Source organism: Sardina pilchardus, chromosome 14 (genome assembly GCF_963854185.1).
Source record: "Sardina pilchardus chromosome 14, fSarPil1.1, whole genome shotgun sequence".
In the NCBI taxonomy this organism is placed as follows: Eukaryota; Metazoa; Chordata; class Actinopteri; order Clupeiformes; family Clupeidae; genus Sardina; species Sardina pilchardus.
Window position 1 is genome coordinate 14,419,613 of NC_085007.1, and position 24,142 is coordinate 14,443,754.

The window sequence follows — 24,142 nt, forward strand, 5'->3', positions numbered from 1 at the left end:
TGGGGGGAGGCCACAGGGACACAGGGGAGCAGACCACCGTCTGGCTCTGGATGCGGTCCCCCATCGGGGGATTTTATGTGGCGCGCGCGTGTGTGTGTGTGTGTGTGTGTGCCACCCGTGTCCACCAACTACCACTGCCTTCGCCGCTGCCGCCTTCGCCACCGCCGCCTCCGCCACCGTGGCAGAACAGCCAGAAGGAGCGGGACAAGGAGCAGCCGCGAGGGGTGACTGGCAGGGGCCCCCAGCAGCCCGTGCCCCTGGGGAATGCATTTTGGACAGGGAGCAGGCTGGCACACCAGTCGGTTGGCACACACACACACACACACACACACACACACACATACACACACACACACACACAGAGGGGAAAGAGAGAGTGAGAGATAAAGAGGGAGAGAGGGAGGGGGGATTGGCCAAGGATCGGATCAAGAGTTGGCCCAGGCTCAACAGGCATGTATACAATCCTGAGCCAGAGGTACACCGGAGTGTGTGTGTGTGTGTGTGTGTGTGTGTCTGTCTGTGTGAGGTGCAAGGTATCACAAGGCCCTGGCAGCCAGCAGTGCACCGCCACACATCCCAACACAGGCTGCTTACCCCATCATGACCAGGGCAGGCCTCTAACCTAAATAGAGCCAGTCCCACTCCATCCCGCTCGCCATACCACCAGTGGTGTCCCCCCCCCCCTCCCCTCACATTAACCCCAACACACACACACACACACACACACACACACACACACACACACACTGTACATGTGACCATCTTACAAAGCATAGTCATCATTTTACTGTGCACTCTCTATTGGCATACAGTTTGGTTAATGAGCACCTCTCAGCTGAACACATTATACTTCCACTTGACGACACTTAATTAGCCGCGTTTCAGTTGGAGCGGCCCTGTCTGGGGGAAAAGGAGAAAGCTCCTTTAATTAAAACAAGACAAACTCAACATGTGTTTGTCGGAACACGTGCCTGTGCCTCTCATGAACTGTTTGTGTGTCTTTCGTGTGTGAGTGTGTGTGTGTTTAAATGTCGTTGCGTGTGTCTGTGAGCTCGTTCTCTCTCTCTCTCTCTCTCTCTCTCTCTCTCCCCCTCTCTCTTTCTCTCTCCATTTATCTAGCTATCTATCATACACACACAAACAAACACACACACACACACACACACACACACACACACACACACACACACACACAATCACAGGCTGTGCTTTGACCCACTGTTGATATATTTCAACTGTGGCTACACTATGAGTCAGTGAGACCTGCCCAGACTACAGAGGAATGGATCGCTCCACTCGCCAATGGGCCGCAGCCTGTACTCAGGAAATGCACATCACACATAATACTTTCCTAAAACGAAAACAGATTCCCCCTCCTTCTCCTCCTCCTCCTTCTTCTTCTCCTCCTACTGCTGCTGCTGCTGCCTCTCTCTCTCTCACTCGCTCGCTCTCTCTTTCTCAACTCATTCGCTCACGGCTGCCTTTTTTCCAAAGAGGACGAAAAAACACACATACACTTCACCAGGACATTCTTTGAGCTTAAGACTTAAACCAAACTATTTATAACTTTTGTCCTCGCTTTTCCCTACCAATTCCCTCACTCGCCAGGCCTTTGCCATGCATGTATCTTAGCGCTGGTCTGTAGCTGAGGAAAAATAAAAAGTTGTGCCTATAAAAATATACCCAAAAGTGGCATATGTTTTAGATTTTTATTGCCATAGCGGAAGAGAACTCAACAAATTGATCCTCAAATGCTCTGCAGTGGGGTGGGTTTATGTTCAGTGGAACATTGTTCAACAGGCTACAGAGTAGAGTGTGTGTGTGTGTGTGTGTGTGTGTGTGTGTGTGTGTGTGTGTGTGTGTGAACTGAAGTGGGCAGGCGCCGTAACTCTCGCACAGACGACTGGCTTTAATGGCCAGGGAGATGCGTGGCATAAAAAGGCATTACTCTTTTTATTTCCCTTCGCTCATTCTGAACAGCTTTTTTATCCATCACCTGTGTGCCCCTCCACCCCCCCTAAAGTGAGCAATCTCACTTCCTACTGCTCTCTGCTTGACACGCTGGCCCGCTGATTCAAATTTCATCTTCAAAAGCAATCTTTGAGTGCAAGAGTTGCACTGATAACTTTGACTGTTCACAGTTGCACATTGTTTCATAGGCTACTCATGCAGTGGGCGTGAGAACACCAAGTGGCTCTGTGCGAGAGGAATCACATTCAGACTCCTGCTATCCATATGAATGCAAGTTAAATGTTATGTTATAAATTAAGTTCATTATATATAAACTCTTATCACTTAAGTCATTGTGCAATAGTCCCTCCCTAGTTTTATATATCTAAAAAAGATGACTAAATTAAATATTGTCTCTATATCAGCCCCAAAATTTCACATTTAGTCCTAAAGCAATTTTACATGTGTAATGCGATATGTAATCAAATATGAATATGGCTGCACAGTTCCACAACAGAGGATATCTGTGTATATCTGTGGCATTACAGTCAAACATGGGCATGTTCATGTGTAATAAAGCATCTTCTCTTGTCCTAATACATCCCTTGTTTTCAAACAACTGCCAAACTGCAATGTTTCCATTATATTGCATCCTTCAATCAACCTCTGCAAAGTCCACAAAAGCACCACCATAACAAAGACCAACAAAAACTTGAGGACATAATTTTGGAAATGGCCCGGATTTAATCTCCTGATAAAATGTGTAATTTGGAGAAATAACTCCCCTAAATCCATTGTCTGTCTGGTAATCTTAGAGAGCTGCTGCTGATCTTTCAATAATGACTTTCAAAGTGGCAATTGTGCTCCAAGACAACTGAAAACAGGGTGGCTGGAAGCATTGCTCTTGAATCTTCCCACAAAATCACTATCTTCCTCTCTGATTTCGCCTGGGTGTTAAAGTGATGATAAATTGTTTTTTCAGGTATCCCTCATTTAAGTTAATGGCAGGTAGACCAGCCCCTTGCACGCCACGCTACTGGATACGTTACATTGCGCCTCATTACATGGTAGCCTTCTAGCACATTTTTTTTCTTGGGAAGGATAAAATATCAATAGGCTATTATTACATAACCCATGAATAAAAATCAAGAAATATCTTCCGTTTCAACAAACTTGCTGCATGCATGGATGCATTGCTGTGCAATTGGTTTAAGTGACCTTCATGTCTGCGAAATGTGCATGTGGATTTTAAGGATATAGGTTATTACCAAGGCTCAGCCCATTGCCTGTCACTCTTTGTTGCCACGCTGCCTGAATACGTTGTATAATTTAACGATAAACACGCACCCTCCACCCCCCAAGGAGAAAGAGAAACAGCACTGAACGATCGTAGATCTAGTGTCTGAGACAACACGTTGTTTGGTGTTGGTTTATAATGAGGCGTTACTCGTGTAACCATAAGTGAGGTGCATGCTAGATGATGCTCTAGGAATCTGACTGATGTATTCAACACTGTAGTCTCCTCACCTCTTGTTAATGATTGGCAAATAACAGCACCAGAAATTGTTTCACCTTTGTACCCTAGACACAGTAGGGCTACTATTAGGCTTTCCTGTATGTGTCCCTATTTAGTCTACAACTGGTGTTTCACATTGCATTTAGATTTGTAAGCGTAATGTTTCACTGTACCAGGGAGAAAATGTTGGAATGGCAGTCTTCAAGGCTTGCCCCGTTAGCCACCCAATTCGCTGCTGTAGTCATAATCGTCCGCCGATGGGGTCGTCAGAGCAGGGCATGTCGAAATCCGTGATCGGTATCAGAACCGAGCAGGGGGTGGCAAATCGGTTCCCTCACGAGTAAGCCACGCCACCGCTTCAGCACAGAAAGCTGACCGCCAGATCAACGATTTACCCTGTTCAGTAAAATTGTATCAACTGGCAGATAAAAATGTATCTGGAGGGGGCGTGATGAGGGTAAAAGAAACAAAATATCGGCTAACCCCTCCTATATATTCCAAGAGCAGACTAATAGTTTGTTTTGTAAATCCAAGTATGTTCGCAGATTAGAGAAATCACACAATCCAGGTCAGGCGGTCCAAGCCTAATCATTTTCAGATGTAAAATATGTATCCGTGTTTTTAATCCCGGAGGGTAGAAATTGCAATCCGTGTCCATTCCAGTCTTTCTGTCGATAGTTTAACGATTAAATAACAGCATAATCCATAAGAAGTTGACCTATTCAGATTTTTCCCAGTGATAAAATCCATGAAAATGAACAAATATAAATGTTTACAGAATCCAGTAACTTCTTTCAGATGATCCAGTCGTGGTTGTCACGTTTATTTCGCTCTGCCATGAACAATAAACAGCGCGCAAGTGTCTGCGACAAAATTTCCCAATAACTGGTAACGAAGAATGCAAAAAATCTATTCCGTCAGACCAACAAGCTTGTGCACCAGTTGTGATAGTTTTCGAGAATTGCAGGAGCTATTTATAGATTTGTTTTCTTACCGCCGCCGTGCACAGTGTATCGCTGCTTGCCTACTACACAACAGGCAACAGAGAACAGGAATGTTTAATCCTTCTTTCACTTTGCAAATAAAACCAGTCTGCAGACAAACAACGATAAAGATACCTGTCTCTCACGTTCAGCCATCCGCGCTTGTTACAAACCCACACGTCGTCTCGCGAACAAATGTTTTAATCTTAAGATAAAAATGTTCTCATTTCTCCAACAAACCAAAAAGTATTGTCGGTCCACCATCAGGAAAACGGCAGTAGGCTACAGCGCACCAAGGTTTAAAAAAATCCTTCCTTCCTTTCTGTTTTATATCATTACGAAACGTCCTCCCCAGATATTAGGCTGCAGCTGAAAGATTTCTTTTGCTTGTTACAAGTAACAATAGCAGCAGTAATGTGTATCACAAAGACGATGACAGCCCAGAAATGGAGGCAATCCTCTGGCGTTATGATTAACAAATAAATGCAGCCATCTGACCAAAGCGGACGAAATTGGTTATCTCCTTCAAATCAGCCAGAAATCAAGCAGAGGTTTGTTTGAATAATTGTAAGAAAAAACCGTCCAGAATATGCCAGCCAGCAATCTCTCCAATCCATCGGGTTAAGACACAGTGACTCCCTTTTGAGGTATTGTTTATATCTCAGTGTCTTTACTGTAACATTCGTAAGTGAGCGTATGTGTGTATGTATGAATATGTGTGACTCCCACTTTGTGTGTGTATGTGTGTGTGTAACTGCTTACGCTAACAGCCGCTAGCTGCCTCGCTCACAATCCGACAGCCCACCACGCATAGCGATGTAATGGCGGCCGGCAGTGTACGAGGGAGACTCGCTTTCCCATTTGGCAAAGTAGAGCACTCACGTGATCAAAGCAAAGGATTACAGCAGTGGTTTAGCATCTTTGATACACGCCTTGTTGCGACGCTAGAGGCGCCCGTTCCGACTTTACACCCTTGCTACCAGTCATGGATGATCATCACAAAAGTTCTATACTAAAACACTGCTTAAAACATTTCCCCCCAATCATCAGGAAAAAATAATTGTCGTTATGATCTGCCATAAAGAAAAAAAAACTTCAGTAGGCCTAGTTAGTTGTAGAACTGTCCTAATCACAGAAACCACTTGCCTATAATTTAAACATCTTTAGCTTTAGCCTATTTCACACAGTGGATAGGCCTAATTGAAATCTCCTTTTTCTTAATTAAAACGTTTAATTTCACAAATGTCGCTGACATTTTAATTAGGCTATTTGTTCTGAAACCGAACGGATTCACTGGAATTGTGTCGCCCCAATAAATGGGCAAATTAGAGAGAGGAAAGCTGTGTCCAGTTGTCTCTATGTGGGGTCAAAGGCCTCATGTGCTGAGGCTGAGGCCATCCCCCAATGCTGAAATTCACAAGACAAAAGCCCAGAGAAGGGATGAGTTCCACCATCCTCATGAATCCCTGCATCTGCTGGTCTGCCAAATTACATTATGCATTACATTTCTTATCATATTAACAACGCAAACATCACCAGACAAGTCATGCAACTTAATTATTTTAAAAGTTGATTATTGCAGTCCAAACAATTGATGTTCTAATACTTTTGTGTGTGTGTGAGTGTGTGTCTGTGTGTGTGTGTGTGTGTGTGTGTGTCTGTGTGTCTGTGTGTGTGCACGTGTGTGTGTGTGTGTGTGTGTGTGTGTGTGTGTGTGTGTGTGTGTGTGTGTGTGTGTGTGTGTGTTTTTGGGATAGAAAGAGAGAGACAGAGAGAGAGAGACTGAGAATAAAAAGAGAGGAAAAAAGGAGAAATTAACCTGATTAAAGATGCCGTCAGAGATTTTGCAGGAACTAGCATTTGTTTATGTTAATAATAATATTTATGTTTACATTTATTAGCAGATGCTTTTGTGCAAAAAATATTATTTTATCTTAATCTTTTTTTTCCCAAGGACCAAACAAAACACGCCAGAGAGGTATTTCACCCCTACCTTCTGTAGGCCTATATTCCCAGAGAAATTCCATGCAGAGTTTCGTTTTTGTTTGGGGGACAGGCTTCCCCCACTTTGTTTGTTTCCAGTTTTCTCTTTAAGGTCCAACTTTAACCCATTTTCCAGAAGAAATAGTTTCTTTTTAATGAAACATCTATCTCAAACATCTATCTCATACTAAAAGGAAGAAGCAACACAACACTGTTTTCAACCTTGTGTTGTGTGAAGAGTCCAGTTCAGAGCAGCCTGTTCCTTTACAAACCCATTTTGTCCAAGCTTAAAAAATAACCTTTTGCACTTTTATTTTTCAGTTGTGGGCCGAGACTTGGTCCAGACAGGTAAAATTGAGGTGGCTTTATTCAACAAGCAGAATAGTTCTGCATCACATTGTGCAGGAAGTTCTAAGAGGCCCACTGAATCACATAGATAGATAGATAGATAGATACTTTATTGATCCCCAAGGGGAAATTCCAGAATAAGGAACCAGACCAAGGCTGTCGACAATTCATTATTCAATTCACAATTCTGCATTCATTATTTTGGTGTTCTTAGATCGGAAGCCATACCAGATACCCAAATTCGTGCGTATAAGCATTTAAAAAGTTACATTTTCATGATATGGGACCTTTATTTGAAAATTGAAAGTGATATTCATTATGCATGTACATGTGTGCTCCTTCACTGAGATCAGGCAAAATTCAGGCGAATATCAAGGATAAGAGACACCAGGTAAGGCTCACACAAATCTGGCATGGACCATTGTGCTATTATTTTCTTCTTCTGATAATAGTTATGTATACGACAATGGTATTGTAAAATCAGACCTGATACATTAGGTGTTCCAGTGACTCAGGCAGATGTCGTTTGGAACTGTGCCTTTCCTCACAGGGTTCAAAAGAATCACAGGAAAAAGATATGAATCAGAAAGTGGGAGCTTAGCCTAGCAGTTATTGATCCTGCAAGCTCAAGGAACATAGCCGAATTCATTTGTAGCTTCTACCCCCCCCCCCCCCCCCCACACACACACACACACACACACCTCCTCCCTTTACTCTCTCTGTTACTCTTTCTCTCTTTTCTTGTTCAATATCTCCTCCAGGCTTCTAAAGCACTCTCTAAAGTATCTCCACACCTTTGTAGTGTGAAGTCTCTAAGCTCATACAGTGAAGTGCTTTCCACTTTAATAAATCTATTGAATATTACACTCTCAAACTTAGCCGTGTGTACAGTATGGGTATTAAGTGCAGAGGAATACGTGCACACTAATGGATGTGTGAGCAGCATGTCTAGACCTGGTAACTAGGCTTTGTAAGGTGGTGCATTCTCTCTGTGTGACTATATTCCTTTTGATCTGGTGGCATTCCTGAATATTTTAAGAGTTATGGGACACTGATGGTTAAATTCTTCCAGGAACTGTTTTCTTGAAGATCAAAGCATTTCTGGACTACTTGACAGAAGTATATTGTAATAAACCTCTGTGGAATTCAATGTATCTCAAGGTTTTTTTTACACAAAAGATGTTTTAGGCCCCATGACTGCTTATGCAGATTACACATTTAATATGTTGAGCCTGTGCTCATTTCTAATTATTTAGACAGGCTATCACTCACATCAACACATTTCCTTATTCAGTAACAGAGATAACAGAGATAACGGTAGACATATACCTTTTTACCAAGATAACACATCCTTTCTCAGCTGCTGGCATGAAGACATGTAATCTAGTTTCCGGAGAGAAAAGCACATTAGCACAGCTTCTCTTATGAGAACAGGTTAATACTGCGGCAAATTGACTAAAAAACCCAGAAAATTCCCTACAATCACATCCCATCTCTCGTTCTCTCTATCTCCCTCTCTCTCTCTCTTTCTCTCTCTCTCTCTCTCTGTCTCTCCCTCTCTTTTGCTCTCTCCCTCACTCTCCAACCACTCCAAACACCTAAAATGGCATTTCCTAGAGAAGGGCCTGTCTGGGGGAAGAATAGATGGTATGCATTATAATGAACAGGGGCTGACACCGGCCCATCCATCATTCTGCCCAGGAAAATTATAGTGGTCCAGCCAGAGAGAGAGCCACTCAGGGCCACTTCCCAAGGCACTAGGGCTGGCTAGAGGTCCTGAGCCCTTTCGTAAGCCCGTCGTTGCCCCGGTAGCAAACTCATCAGCCTCCTGCCTCCGTCCCCTGCTGCCCCTGTGACTCTACAATGCCACGGAGGGGATCAATAGTTTTATACGTCCGAAATAAAACCGTCTTTGTTTTTAATTCTTTGTTGTTAGTCAGTGTGTGTGTTTTTTTTCTCCTCTCTCCCTTCCTCAACAATTTCTTGTTAATTTCCAGTTCCTCATAAAACAGAACTGCTGTCTGACTTTCCTCTGATGAATGACGAGTGTCTTTGTCTCCCTGTTGTTTATGACTTGGGCTGCTAATTAATGCCATGCGTGTCTGTGTTTTTGAAAGGAATGTGCAACCCTTGCCAAAGTCCTCTCAATCTGCATCTAGTCTGCTGTGCCCAATATAATTCCCCTTGATTTGGCATTATTTCTAGCATATGGTGGTTATTTAATTTTATGTACTTTCCACATTCCTTCGTCGGTGCTCTCAGTGTTTGTCTCTGAGCTCAGAGAAGAGAAAAAAAGTGTTTTAATTACGGTGAGTGAAATTACTCACTTAACGCTTTAGATACATTTGTTTTTGGCCCCGCTTCTGTTGTGCAGATTGCGGTCTACCACTTATCCCCATCCGTTTAGCTTGTGCCAGCAATCATATCTCAGAAGGCTTTCCCCCTTTCATACAGGCCCCAGACAGTGCTGTCGGTATTTGCCTGCGTGATTTGTTCGGAAGTCCTTTGTCAATATAGCGGCACATCCATTTTTGAGCCTCTGTAGTACACAGCATTCATCAGTACACCAGTAAATATTTCTAAATTCTTCTGATATTCTTCACAGTTCTTATCCGATCTTGAGATTCTTTTGTTTTGCACAATGTAACCTAACCTCATAAGCACTATACTTGTTTTGTATTTAATAAATGGTCGACACCTACTCTCTGATTTTCAAATGGGCACATTGGCTCTACATAGTCCTGTGGACAGGCACCAGATTATTGATCTCCTCATCCTTCTGAGTTTGTTGCATTTATCCATTATTGATTTAGTGCTATTTACTGCTCTGTTATCTGACCACTCTGGAATTTGCGTGCTTCTGGTCCTTTTTCTATCACGGCTGAAATTTAGATGTGCTTGACACCTGATCTTTCCTGTGTGCTCAGACCGCCCTTCGTTTCTGTTTAAACTTGCCCCCATATTTACACACGCATTCTATATACAGACCTGAATCAAACACTACTGTGGAATAGGGATCCCTGGCAGCAAGTGAAAGGATTTAAAATGTTCAGATTTGAATTTCTGCACAAAATGTCATGGGGCTCTATCTAACAAGAGTCTCTCAACCAGTCTGCTTTGCACAGTCTCTGAACCCCACACTTAATTTCCCCATGAGGAAAACTGGTCTTAGCCTTAAGCTGACCTCAATAAATTAAGCCTGTTTAGATAAAACACTTTACTTATTGCCTCCAGAGTGACCTCTCGCCCACCCCTGACCGCGAGACAACGAGTTGTGATCCGCAGCATTATTATCGAATGATATACAGTATCCATGTTCTCCTCAACAGCACACACAGTACATGTAATGCTTAAAACTCAATACTGCTGGCAGTCAGAGCATCAGTCACAAAACTCTAATCCATCCCCATTTGAGCAGCAGCAGGCGGCAGAGGCTTCAGTAGTGACAGAGGGGAGGGGGAGACCGACTGTGTCTTTAAGGGGAGATTTACATGGTGAAAAGAGAGAGAAAGACTGGCACGCTGAATAGGGATGTCTTCACAATTGCACAGGAGCAGCAGATCAAAGAGGACAAATCCCCTGAATGTCTCCGAAATGACTGATCAGTCTGGATGAATAATTTCTTATTTCCAGCTAAAGGGCCACTCTCTTTTTTCTTTGTTCACGGTTATAATAACAGCAGCACAAAATAATATTGGTGCTAATGGTTTTTATTAGCACAAGAGTTGTATTTTATCTGACGTTCATATCTCTTTTTAATTTAACATGCATATTAATTTTTTACTCGTATAGGGAACTGTCTAGAGTTATTCTAGCAAAACCATTCTTCTAAGGAGCTTGAGGAATTGTGAGAGAGCAAGTGGATATCTGCAGCTTCAACAGTCTTCACTTGCCACATTTCAGTACAGAAGATTGGTGTGTGTGTGTGTGTGTGTGTGTGTGTGTGTGTGTGTGTGTGTGTGTGTGTGTGTTTGTGTGTATGAACACACATAGGGGTGAAGGGGAACCCTCTTGCCCACTTGTGGCCTTCAATACAAGGCACAAATCAAAGAGGTCTGTGGCCATCGAAGTGACAGATGAACAATGTTCCCATTCTCCTAGCCCCTCTGAACACCCCCATCCATCACCGGCGGAGAGATTAATTCAATTCATCAGCTCTTTGTCTCCTTGGGCCTCCTAATGTGACCTGATATTGCTCAGGGGTGCCTCATAATAAATGTTTGTGGATTTGATCTGGGACCGCCTTTCTCACAACCGAATTAAAACATTACTCTTAGCCGGGCATCGCTACATGTTCCCGCTGTGGCCGCATGTTGTTGCTGCTGTTGCTGCTTCGCCCACCCCGAACATGCCAATAGCAGCAGAATTTCAATTATTCTAATGAGCGGGAAAAAAAGGGGCAGCCGCAGGCGAGGAAAAGTGGAGGAAACGGAACAAGGGGATACAGGGGTTTGGAGAGAAAGATGGGCGTTAGGGGAGAGGGTGAGAGAGATTGCCGATGATGGTTGTGGCGGCATAGTGAGCTCACCTCATTTCTCCAGCCTTCAGAAGCATTCAGTAAGATGTCGCCCATGCATTTACACTGGTCTATTGCCTCTTGGCTCACAGAAGTTCTACTGTCAATTATTTTGGCTCCAACTAAGATCCAATTTGGTATAAAATAAATGGCAATAAAAATGAAGAATGAAGTTCCACTCATCCTGTTAAATAATTTAAAAGGCCCGTGTTGGGTAACCGATTTTAAACTTATTCCGTCAGTGTTGCTGATGCTCTGGTAGCATATAGGCCTAGGCCTAGTCCATCTTGTAGGCTAATGATTGTTAATAAGAACACGTTAACGACTTCTATGTTTTTGCTGGCTCTAAACTGCCTGGTTGCATCACCTTCATGAAAATACATTTATTAGCTTTTAACAGCAAATGCGCATGCAACTGCAAATGATCAGAACACAAGGCGGCTGCATCCATTTAACAACTGCTCTCCCTCTCCATCCACTTCATTTTTATGCGCCCCTCCCCTGCCGCGTCCTTCTGTTGAGACATTTTTTTCCACCGTGTGCATCAAACCCAGGCTCTCCCAGGAGATCCGTTCGCTGCCAACTCCTGGAATCGCTGGCTGCGTAAACCAGCCATGCAGGCTCTCGTCTTTGACAGGCGCACAATTGATACAGTAGTGATCGCGGAGCCCCCTTGTGGATTAAACAACGAACTGTGCTGACAAGGTCAAGGGTATTCTTTTCTGTTTAGTCAGGTAATAATGGCTAAAAGACCATGGTGTTAGATTCCCAAAATAATCACAGTGTTGTCTTTAAAAGGGCGAGGGGAATGTACAGAATGAACTTCAGCAATATAAAATAAGGAACTTATTCAATGTTCTTACATCAGTCTTTGGCTACGGACATTGAACCACTGAATATTAAACACATTTAGCCATTATGGGAGGCAATGGATCTCATTAAACTAATATAAGGCACTGCTAATATTAGATGCTTTCTCTTTGACATTCAGTGATTGTTCATAGCCAGCTAAAAAGTAATTACGTTCAAAATAGAATTCAACAGCCATTACAACCACTCATTTGAAGGGGGAAGAAAAAAAAGAATGACAATCATAGAGTTCCTTAGTTAATATTTATTTAATAGGTCCCTGCTGGGACGGTACCCAAGCCTGCCACCCCTCCATATACAGAGATAATAGCTCAGTGCCAAAGCTCCTGTTGCAATTAGTAAGACCACAGGCACAGCCGCTGTGAGGAGCCAGAATACGGCTGAACCTGAAATAAAAGTCATATTTACATAGAAAATGGCAGAGAATTAAATATAAAATGTATAAATAACCCACAAATATTATACAAGTCAATACCATTTTTTCCATATTAACATCTCCACATCAACATTAGCCTACATACATTGGTATATGCATGCGAAACAAACCTTTTGGACCTTTCCAAACGGAATCTTTCCTTGATTCTTGTTGAATTCGTAAAGGACCAACTACAACATTCTGCCACAATCCTCCTGGAGAAAATACAATTGAAACAAACTCAAAACTGAGCGGGAGATTTGAGGGTATCCAACATTTGAAGACCATGACATAAATAACTGAACGTACTTGTTCTTTGTTGGCATATGGAGTCACAGCAACTGCAAAGATCACTTCGGGAAGAATCATCGAGCAGCTCCCACCGCTGTTTTTCCTTCCTGTAGTTGCAGGCCTTCAGATCAACATCGAGCTGGTGGGCCTGCCATGAAACCAGCTTGCAGTGGAGGTAGACCTGGGAACATGGGAGTATCAATGAAGTTCGAAATGCAAGTTAGTGTGTAAAGGTCAACGAGGCTGCCACACAAGGATGCATTTAAACTCACACCTCCTCTGTGTCAGCAAAGCCAAACGCAGCTAGAGAGAGACGGATTTCAGAGGGCTTCTCTCTGGGCAGAAATGTTGCGTTTCCATATTTGCCTTCTAGTAGACACCTGGGAAAGGACAAATAATATTCAATTAACATTGGCAATATCCAGAAAATGTTAAGGTGATCGTTTGCATAACTGCAGTTTGTTTTGTTGAGTTAGAATGGTTTAGTGTAAAGAACTGCCAACAACAGAATGATGCACACTTGGGATAGAGAACCCTCAATTTCAGGATTGCCCTCCCTGCATTTAATTAGGAGAATTACGTTTTTTAATGGGTACTAAAAGAAAAATGATGCTATTTATTATTTCTTCAAACTTCATTCAAATTTCTTCAGACTCCTTGGCCTTGGCTCATTTTCTGTGAACATAAAAAAACAACTTCTCGTTCATGACTGCACACGGTACACTCACTCCCCCACACATACATCATAAATAACATAGCAATGTTGTTAAACCAGAGGTAAAACTTTTTGGGTCCGGTTTCCCCATTCACAGATAAAGCCTATCACAGACTAAACACGACTTAGAGATCGGTATAGCTCGAAGCGCTCTTTCAGTCCAGGTTTTAGACAGCCCCTTACACTCCCTTACCATCAAGTGTGTTTCTGATGGATAGAGATAAAACACCCTGAGCATGAAAACACGCCTACCCTTCGTCTGTGATTATAGTGTACGTCTCGTTGGCCAGGTATGGGTCGGAGGACTCGGTCATAACACACTCATTGAGGAAGATCTGCTGTGGTGCATCAGCCTGCTCAGCCACAGCGGCCCTGAGGGAGATCGTGGAGCCCACAGAAAAGGTGGTGGAGGGCGCTGGGCCACTGAAGTTATCTGGAGCGGCATGAAAATCAGAGAGGGCATCAAACAGACAAAAATCATAGTATTTGACTCATAGTGCATAAACCTAGAGTGGCAACAAAACAGTATTTTTAGTCGATGCAGGTTAGTTTTCGATTTCGTGGATGGCAAAAGGACCTTTTAGACAGAGCAAGGTTATACCAGCTCGTAACAGGTTCGCCAGGATGAGCCAAAGCACCCATGTCAGAACTGTACTTTAAATCTGAGCGCCAAGTCTGGCAGTAAAAGACCTTTGCCTCTCATTTTGTGCATTAGTTAATTTGTTGCAGATCTAAGCCACTCCAACCAGCCCTGCCTGAAAGGACCATATTTGGTTGCTGATAGCATTAAAACGGTCATAACGACCCAGCCAATGTGAGGTTAAAAGAGTATTTACCTCAGAGAGCAAGAGAGAAGAACAGTGACAACCACATCCACTAACCATTCATTAGTTCCATGCTGAAAATCGGTTTCTCTTCATTTGTCCCCTGTATGCCTGGCTGAGCAGCCAAGGGAGTCAACAATGCAGGCCTACAGAACATAAACAATGATTAAGTGTTACAGCCACCAGAGCATGGATAGTCGCTCATAAAACCTACACTGCTTGCTTGCTTGCTTGCTTGCATACACACACACACACACCTGTCAAAAACACAATCCACAATATGAAATACAGATGGAACCGCAGAGTCTGGTCTGTAGGATAGCAAATTCATGAAGACGATCTTATCTCCAAACACCTGGAAAAAAAAGGAATAAGATTCAGTGAACTGATAGGCCTACAATTCTCGATGATAGATCACAAATAGCTTTCAGGCTTACCGCTCTCTGGAAGAGACAGTCGTTATAACCAACACGGAAGAGCGCCCCATCCTCACTCACACTTGAGGGGATACAGTTACCCAGGAGAAAAGTGTAAGGGTTTTGAACTTGCTCTTGCGTCAATTTCTGAGGCCATTTTATTGTGACTGCATCAGGTTTACAGTCTAAATTAAAACCACCTGAAAAATAAGAGTATTAAAAACTCATTTCCATTGTATTCTTAACATCAGTTTATGCAAACGCCTTCTCGGTTCTCAGGTAGAGTTCACTGGCTATGGTAATTGACAGTTACAACCAAATCAAGGAAGTTTCATGATTAATTTACTCAATAAAGTTAATCTACATTACAGGTATATGACTGTATTACCATCTTGAGCCAGGCAAGCTGCAACCAGGATCAAAATGACACCTTGCTGTAGAAAGCACATCTTTTGGGCCCGACTGACAGTGTTGACACTGCTTGGCTTTTGTCAGCTAATGATGGTTAAGCAAATCAAAATGATGGGCGGCAGCTGGAAGCCTACCAAGATCGGCCTCCAACAAGACCCAATTAATCAATTCAAGAAGCTCAGTGCAGACACAATTAATCAATTACAGCTGGATGTGTTTTGGAATGCAAGCTCATTTGATTTAAATGCAGACTGTCAGTGGACTTTAAAGCCTGTATCAGGTACACATTTATCCTAAAAGAGGACCAATCAAAACATGCCGATCAGTTTAGTAAATGACAAATGAGACAAGAAGATAACACTCTTTATAAGGGTGCTGACATTTGGCTTTTAACACATGACCATTTCAAAATGTAGCCTATTATTTGACTGATTATTACACCTAACCTCACTGCTCCCCGAGTGCCACTGTATGAAGGCAGCTCACTGCTCCGGGTTCGTGTGTTCACTTCACTGTTTGCTGTGTGTGTTCACTAATTCACGGATGGGTTAAATGCAGAGTATACATGGCCAATAAGCTCGATTTGATTTGATAAAAGGGAGCATGTGCTCTTTACAGAAGACTGTTTTCACCCGTCTTTATTGTGTCTGTAGTATCTGCGTTATAAAAACACAGCTAGAGTTATTCATTCATGAACGGTTTCTCTCGTCATCAGCAAATATCAATCTTATAATTTGTGCTCATTATAGCCTGTCCACTAATTCACTGATGGAACTTCACAACTCGGAATGTTCCAAACGTTATAAAATACTAACACCAAAAATACCCTAAAACTACAAATGATTAAACTAATGACATCACAGGCCAGTTCAGAAATGTCTTTGTTTAATGGTACATATGACATGTTACAGGTGGAAAAATAAAACCGTGCATTGATAAAAAGCTGTAACATTTTGTATACAGTTTTGCCATTTTTAAACACATTTTCACATTGTTTATTGTAACACAGTTTGGTGCTATTTGCAGATATTTGTTACAGTATATTATTTTACAACATGTACAGTTTAAGTTCCCAAACATAAATGAGGTCCAATAAGAAGCATAAGCCAGCTGAAAAGGCCAAATGCTTATCTGGTTTGAGTTCCCAAAATGCCTTAGTAAATGAAATATTTTCCAAACCTTAGAAACCATTGCAAGACTGAATATACTGGTAATAAAAGAAATGTAAACAAAGTAATTTAATCCCTTCACTCACTTACAATAGAAAAATGAAATGCAAACACCACAAAACATGACATCCCTGAAACTAAGGTATGTGTTACATGTACAGTATAGTAAGGACATGGATTTAAATTCCAACCGTTAACTTACTTATAATATTATTGCTCTGTTTTTTAACAGCACAACCCTTCTTTAAGGTTGTCTTTCAATATATAAATCATATAACCTTAGAACTTAGAATAAATACCATATTTCCTTTAGCTGTTTTCAGCATATCAGTTTCGTACAGCTTTGGTACACCTTGCATAGCATAGCACACTCATATAATATGCACCCCTGGAAAGGGCTGCTTCACTGAAATGTTTCATAGAATTACTAAAGATGCTTACTTTCCCTTCATGCATCAAGTGCTTCCAAATTACTCACTAGGTCCTTCACTTGTTTTGTGAGATGTGTGCAGTCAGACTTATTTTGCTTCCACATACATCATCTGATTATAGACCTCTAAAATAAATATATTTTTTTCAAATCCATGGCTAAATCCAAAATAATAATCCCTTTGAGCCCCAAAATCTGCCAAGCAATATCATTTACAGGATTTTTTCATTTACAAAACCCAAATCTAAAACTTGGCCTTCGGTTAAGTTAATAAAAGATGATACATGTCGGTAAATGGAGTTCTAAAGCACCTCAATGACATGTCAGCCACAAACCCAACATACAGTATTAATTCAATTCAGCACAACCTAAGACATTTAACCCATGACCTTTCCATTGTCATGTATGAAGTGCACAGAGGTGACACTAGAGAATAACTGGTGTTACTTTGGCAATGTCTGTGTGCTTAAAATGCCAGAAAGTCTTGCTGAACTTTCCCAGCAGTCAACAGTGTCATTAACCTAACAGCAGTATGTCCATGTTTTTATATTTGGTGTTCAATATCCAGATTTTGGCTAATAGTTCGTAGAGTACTATCTGGCACCATTTGACAACAATGTGCCTTTGAGGTTACTAAACATTTCCTCAGAACTACAGAAGAACATGTCTGACAAATCTATTCCCTTAGACAGTAATATTCACCAGTCACATGGTAATGGGATGGTCTACTGAACGCAAATTAAGTATTACTGCCCCCAGGGCAACTGCATAGCTGCTACTGACTGACATCATCTCATGAAGACTTCATGTACAAGAGTCAGTGGTTTAAATACAGTCTAGAATGCTCCGTGCATTATACAAACTATAGTATATGGGTAATGGTTCCACGTCAACATATATCTGGACTCTTGACTCTCCTTGACACCCAGTATTGTATCTCCTGGATACCTGAGGTTAATGTTAACTGCAATTACAGTAGAAGCATTCCTATCCTTGGTTGGCGTGCACCCCAACCAATAAACAAGTATACCATTTTTTTAAAACCTACAAACATTCATGTGTTCACTAAACACTAAAGACAAATATATAACTAATGGCTCCCAAATCAGCAGACTACCATGCTGATTCTCTGACGGACATTCGGTATGTTTGCTACTAACTAATTCACTGAAACAACATTGAACTTATGATAACATTTGATCTCACACCTTGATGAGGAGACTTTAAGGCCCATTTAGGACAAGCTGAGGAGGGAGATGGGGGTGCATGGCTTTGTGCTTCACAGTGAGGTTTCCTCGACTTGAAGGCGTTATCAAGAGAAAGACCTGTCAGAGGCCAGGGCACGGTTCTGGAAGTCAGGGGTGAATGGCTGTGGCTCAGACAGAGTTTACTCGTGCTTCTCCCCCTCACCATACACCTTACGGAGGCTAGAGTCCAGCAGGAAGTCAACGGATCTGTAAGCCAGCACAACAAAAGTTAGGTACAATCCAGCATTCAAACAATCAATTAAAAAAAAAAGTCAGTGCCACATGCATACTGTAGACACACACCATAAATCAGTCATGTTTTCAAAAACACTCACCAAATGTTATTTTACAAATACATGTGTACAAGTACCCTTGAAGACGTTTGACTTGCTTTAGTTAATAGGAAGCTGAGACCACTTGGGAATAAGGCCTCAAAAACAAATGTCAACTGCACGTTTGAGTGACAGAGACAGTTGGAGGCTAATGGAACAGAGTGCTTGTGAGAGACAGCAGCATGCCTTACCAGAGGCTTAGCTAATAAGGTCACACAAAAATAAACGGATTCATGCCCTAATGTTGATTTGACCTCAGTTTAGAAACCAGCCGTAAATTGTGGAAGTGTAGTAAAATGTAGTCAATAAAGCCAAGATTTGCATATGAGTATCAGATGTCAGTTGCCTCAATTCTCTCTCTTATGCATTTGCTTACACACAGACACACATGTGGTATTACTAGTACATTAAGTCTCTCACACACACACACGTCGATGGGTGTGTACATTAAGTCTCTCTCACACACACACACACACACACACACACAAACAATACACACCTGTCAATGTGTATATACAATAAGTCTCTCTCTCTCTCACACACACACACACACACACACACACACACCAACCTGTCGATGGGTTTAATGATGAAGGGGATGGTGGAGAGCCCGATGGCGGTGGTGGTCCACTTGCGCACAGGCAGAGGCCAGCGCGTGGCCCGGCCCAGCAGGTAAAGTGAGGCGGCGCAAACGCGGTTAATGGTGAAGCCGGGGATGGCCACGGACGCCAGGGCCTGCCAGATGAAGGTGTCCACCACGGCTACGCCCACCCGCGTCGTCTTCCCAGGGTTATCCCCATGCACCTGGGCCAAAAGGGGGGAGAAAAAAAATTATAAGCCACCTGACTGCAGTCAGGGCTTACAGTGTGGCTACACCGGGCCTGTGCTGGAACTGAAGCTTTTCGTTTGTGGCGCGCATGCTATAATTAGCTTCCACTATAATCACTAGACTGGCTACACCAGACGTGACAGCGTTGGGTACATTCCAAACTTAACACTTCAGTTGTGCGCCTGGTGTAGCTCTGCTGTTGAAAGTAGGAAAATCTCTGTGCTTGAAGTTATCAGACACTATTAGCCACCTGAATGCAGTCAGAGACGTTCTAATGAGGAGACACAGCACTCAAAGAATCTCCCATAGAAATGTATGGGGGTTAGTTCCTAACGCAAACATGGCAGTTGTCTACATATATTTCGTCTCTTCCGCCGACAAAAGTTAATACATCGTGCCAATCATATGGCATGTTACGAATACATTGTGACAATCACGTGTTGAGATCTTGCAGCTGGAGCGAGGTTGGAGTCGTGAAGTCTTGCGCATACGCAGTTCTGCCAAAACAGATGCCCAGTAAGTGCCCAAAATGCGTTACAATATGGCCACTGAGTAAAGGGACTTGTCTAAACAGACTATGCTGCAGTTGAAAACAGCATTTCTTGGCGAAATAGCTATGTACGGCAACGGTAGCATCCATACCACATTCAGATTGAAATGTCCACCTGAAATGTTTGATTTTGACCCCTGGTAATTTTCTGATTCTATTCCCATCTCTGCCATTCTCATTTCCTGTTCATCTCTAGTCTGGCTATCACCATACTAAACTCAATCTCTTAGGATTGAACATTAGTCTGGGGGGTCTGCGCTTTATTTCTACTGCACAAGAGGCGTGATCAATGGGCATAGTTCAAATGACTCAGTACGCTTTTGGATAGTCCTTCAACCAATCAGACCAACGATCCGGGTGAGCCTTTTGGATAAGCTAGTCTGTAATTGAACCCAGAAGATGTGGACAGGAAGCAGGAGGTTTCCAGCCTGAGCTGCAGGGCAAAATCCAATCACTGGGTTTACCCAGCCTAGTTCACCTCCACAGTTCTATCACAATTAAAGGCAAAAGCCCCAAAACAAAAACTGAATCATTTAATTTGATTCAAACTCATTTATGAAGTACGGTTGACAAAGCCCCATTGTCTATATTCTTTTATTACTAAATTGGGTAATTCTGAGGAAACTAACAGGGTGAGGACTTTACCTCTGCTTTTTCTTTCAATCGCCGCAGCTAAAGGGCAAAGACGATGTGACAATATGACATTGAGAAATGTGATACTGTCAAGCTCGATGGCAAACAGCCAGTTCAGCACATTTCCATGACATACAGCAAAGATCGTGATGATAACACAATATTAACATAACATCATATTAGTCTCTTCAGGCAATCACACTCTCCATCATCAACGTGATGTGTAAAATACATACAGGTGGCAACAGGCAAAAAAAAAGTCTGATGTTGCCTAAACAGCGACATTCAAGGATCACTGGCTTAGCAGGAGCATAGAGCAGGAGTCAGAATTAGCTCCCTCGCATACAGCACACACACCACACGCATATATACTCACCACAGCAGCCTTTTTGCCCTTGTCCACAGCATCAGCGGTGACATACGCCGTGGCCACAGCATAGCTGGCCCACACCACGCTCACGGGCACCAGGGCGCGGAAGGCCTCCCCCACCTCATTGGCATAGCCTACAGGGCACAAGCGCCACATGCCAGAGTAAGAAATGAGGGCAATTAACAACCCTCCCCAAAAATAATGACCTCACTATTGTTTGTAGCCTCTCTAAACAATTTATAACCACCCCCCCCCACCCCCCACCCATCCCCTTGCTTCCAAATCTACCCCACCAATCACCTCTACAAAGCAGGACTCAGATGCTGGTGCCAGAATATATCAAAGTAATAACTCAAATTTCCGCTCGTGAGCTGCTGAAGGCGTGCGTACAGGGGGACAACAACCGTGTGGCTATATTAAACATGCTGCTTTATTCAGACAAATTAATAAAAGCAATAACCCCCTCTGACACATTTCCTTCCTGAAAGTGGGTCATGGCCTTTAATAATGCTACTCCGCAGTTGATCTTACACACAAAGACAGCTTGGCTAATAAAGTTTGCAGGCAGTGGTGTGGGTGTGAGTGCACGTGCATGAGTGTGTTGGAGGGTTTGATTGTTTGATAGGCTTGGACTGTACTGCCATCCTTCTGCAAACCATGTAAGCACAAAAAAATGCAAATGAGAGATTATCTAAAGGTTTCATATTAGGCTAGTTTTAATAGATTATGCAAGGAAGGGGGGTAGGAGTGTAGCCTTCATACAGATGCTAGCCTATTCTTTGGTTGTCTACCTGTTGTTGAATCGCAAACTGAATTGTACCTGTATTGAAATGTGCTAGGCCTATATGTTTATGTGCATGATTTAAGAGAGTGTCTTTGATCAAAGCATCTGCCACAATGTGGCTAAATGTAAATGAATGGCTTTATCTTCAGAAATGCAATATACAAGCGGTCCACCTTGTCATCTGCTTAACTTCTTATCAGCTGCCAACTCAAAAGGCACTGTACAAGGGCAATTTCTGAACATGATAAAAGACAGTACAGTTCAAAACATCCAGTCCACATTTTTCTTGTACAATATGCTTGCAAAATAATGGATTAAATTCAGAAGCTATTCATAATGCATTACAGGACTAGAGTTTCACCCTACACTTTACATTAATGAGATGGGTTCATTCAAGTAGCCTAATTCATTCATTCAATTCATTGTTTAAAAAGAATGGGATAATCCACATAACCATAGTCTAATTACAGGATAAAGAACATCAGTAACAATGTGAAGTTTTGTGGTTTTGTTGTTTTTTCAGTTGCTGAACAGTGCTGAGTGTACCACCTTAGGAAGCCATGGTGTCAACAAATGTCCATGAGCTCTTGGAATGGTATACAGCACAAGTTAGGCTATACTGTGGTGGACATAGCTAGCCTGAGCTTTCAAATCTGTAACAGTATGCAGTTGTCAAAGTCACCTTGGACCACTATCAGGAAAGCAGTGTCGATACACAAAACCTATTTGGTAACCAGGCTTATTGACTACAATTAATTAACAGTGATGGCGCTGACTAGCAGCAATATTTAAACGGAACGAGGAAATCAGTGTGTAGGCGTACTGGTTTTCTGCGGTTAGTTCCAGTGAGCTTGTTCCCTTATTTAAGACTTTAAGATTCTAGTTACAATTCTGACTGCGTTGTCTAAGCTTTTCACATTTGAACATGATGACAACGATGGCTCAACCACATGTTAACTAAAACTAAGGAAAGGGCGTTTTACTTCTCAGGCTCTTTAACTTAGGCTAAACGTTATAGGATCTCCAGCCTTCAATAATTCAACATAGGCTATCGATATGATTAGCACTCCATGAACGGTTGGGCAGTGACTCTGAGTTTAAGCCTATTGTTATCATTAAGGTGTGGTGTTATTTATTTTTGCATTCATTGAGTCGTGAAACATAAGTTAGTCAATGGGCGTTCCTTAAGTTAAATGACTCACCCATGCCATTACGTTAGCTACCTTAGCTTACCAGCTAACCAAGTTAGCTTGGCAACAGAGAACACTGTACCATTAACAGTTACAAATAAATATTGTATATTGTATATTCTTGTCAACACAATGTCCTTGTGGAGCAGTCTGCAACACTGGAACCGATAACATTGTCACTGCTGTTACGTTGGTTAATCACCATCATGTCCATTCATAACCAAGGATTGCATGACCCTGTCGATATTATTTTAACGTTAATGTTAGCAGTTACGATAGCCATGGGCCACTAGCTATGACATATCGCATATGAATAACTCAAACAGATTTATACATTACCCAGGAAGCGGACCCATGTGTCACGATATATATCAACTTCTTTGCTAGTTTGCTCTGGTGGTGCCTCCATGGTCCTTATCCCATAACATGTGAAGGAGCTAACTTAGGGTATGATAGCCCAAGCAGGTTCAGCTGTTCTCAATGCAGCACGGCTTAAGGGTACATCTGAATGTGACCAAATGACACGAAAAGCGAAAAATAATCAACCATCATGCAAGAAAACCACATCAATACAATTGTCCTTTCTCCTTTGACCTAGTTTATTAGCTTATAATGCAAATAATTCTCACACAGTCTACTAATAGACTAATTGACATTTAGTCTATATCTGTCAAAAAAAAACATTTTTCAAATGGCAACAGTTTGCCAAAATTTGGTACAATGGCAGCGTAGCCTACTGTAGCCTTGAAGCACCGATTTATCAGTTATAAAAAGGTTTAATAGTTTGAAAAGCCAACATTACGCACACCAATATTAGGATTAATAGCAGCATTGATAGCCAATTATAATATTATAAAATATCAATAATGAAATAACCAATTTTCATTTTAATTTAATGTAAACCATAACAGATAATTAAGTACAAGGTGAACCGCAGACACATGATCAGAGGACAGCAGGGGGGTGAGAGGGGATGAGCTGGATCATAGAAAAAATAGCAAGGTTTAGGCTAGATCCAGTAAGTGTCCCATTGGCCAGAGTGAGAGATTTAGGGCCTGCCCCAATATTTGTCCCTTCACACCCCCCTCTTTGCCCTTTGCTGGGGACTGCCTCTTCACAACGGAGTGAGAAGTGTTAAAGGTAGAACTCTTTATCTACGAAATGGTTACCACTCAGAATCAGAATAAGAATTAGAATCAGTTTCAAGTCTTTTTCTGCATGAAAACACATCAAATAAGCCGTGGAGGCGGTACTTTTCGTTGTCCCAAAAACTCAAACAGAGGATTAGCTAAACCAATGAAGAGTATAGGCCTACTGCACTGTAATAATAGTCTTGGCAACTATTTTTAGTTTATGGTCCCTATGCAGAT

At 42.2% G+C, this 24,142-nt stretch overlaps 3 protein-coding genes across 4 annotated transcripts in view; all 3 read right to left on the minus strand.

Moving 5' to 3' along the window:
- Window positions 1–5,070, minus strand: part of LOC134100577 (mediator of RNA polymerase II transcription subunit 13-like) — a 107,805-nt gene extending 102,735 nt beyond the window's left edge. For both annotated transcript variants that reach the window (XM_062553838.1, XM_062553837.1), the window contains exon 1: window positions 3,640–5,070. In XM_062553838.1, the coding sequence (XP_062409822.1) occupies window positions 3,640–3,711 (72 nt within the window). In that variant the 5' untranslated portion in view covers window positions 3,712–5,070. The remainder of the gene's footprint in view (window positions 1–3,639) is intronic.
- Window positions 5,071–12,395: 7,325 nt separating this feature from the next.
- On the minus strand, window positions 12,396–15,349 carry LOC134101362 (uncharacterized). Its single transcript, XM_062554984.1, has 9 exons — window positions 15,216–15,349; window positions 14,849–15,027; window positions 14,669–14,766; window positions 14,469–14,557; window positions 13,840–14,020; window positions 13,147–13,252; window positions 12,891–13,053; window positions 12,713–12,796; window positions 12,396–12,552 (listed from the first exon to the last, which is right to left on the minus strand). The coding sequence occupies exons 1-9, from the start codon at window positions 15,274–15,276 to the stop codon at window positions 12,404–12,406; spliced, it is 1,110 nt and encodes a 369-aa protein (XP_062410968.1). The 5' UTR covers window positions 15,277–15,349; the 3' UTR covers window positions 12,396–12,403.
- Window positions 15,350–16,106: 757 nt separating this feature from the next.
- mtfp1 (mitochondrial fission process 1) lies at window positions 16,107–23,244 on the minus strand. The gene is made up of 4 exons (XM_062554612.1): window positions 23,112–23,244; window positions 20,805–20,932; window positions 18,988–19,220; window positions 16,107–18,291 (listed from the first exon to the last, which is right to left on the minus strand). Exons 1-4 carry the CDS (start codon window positions 23,179–23,181, stop codon window positions 18,225–18,227), a joined length of 498 nt encoding a protein of 165 aa, XP_062410596.1. The 5' UTR covers window positions 23,182–23,244; the 3' UTR covers window positions 16,107–18,224.
- Window positions 23,245–24,142: the final 898 nt, after the last annotated feature.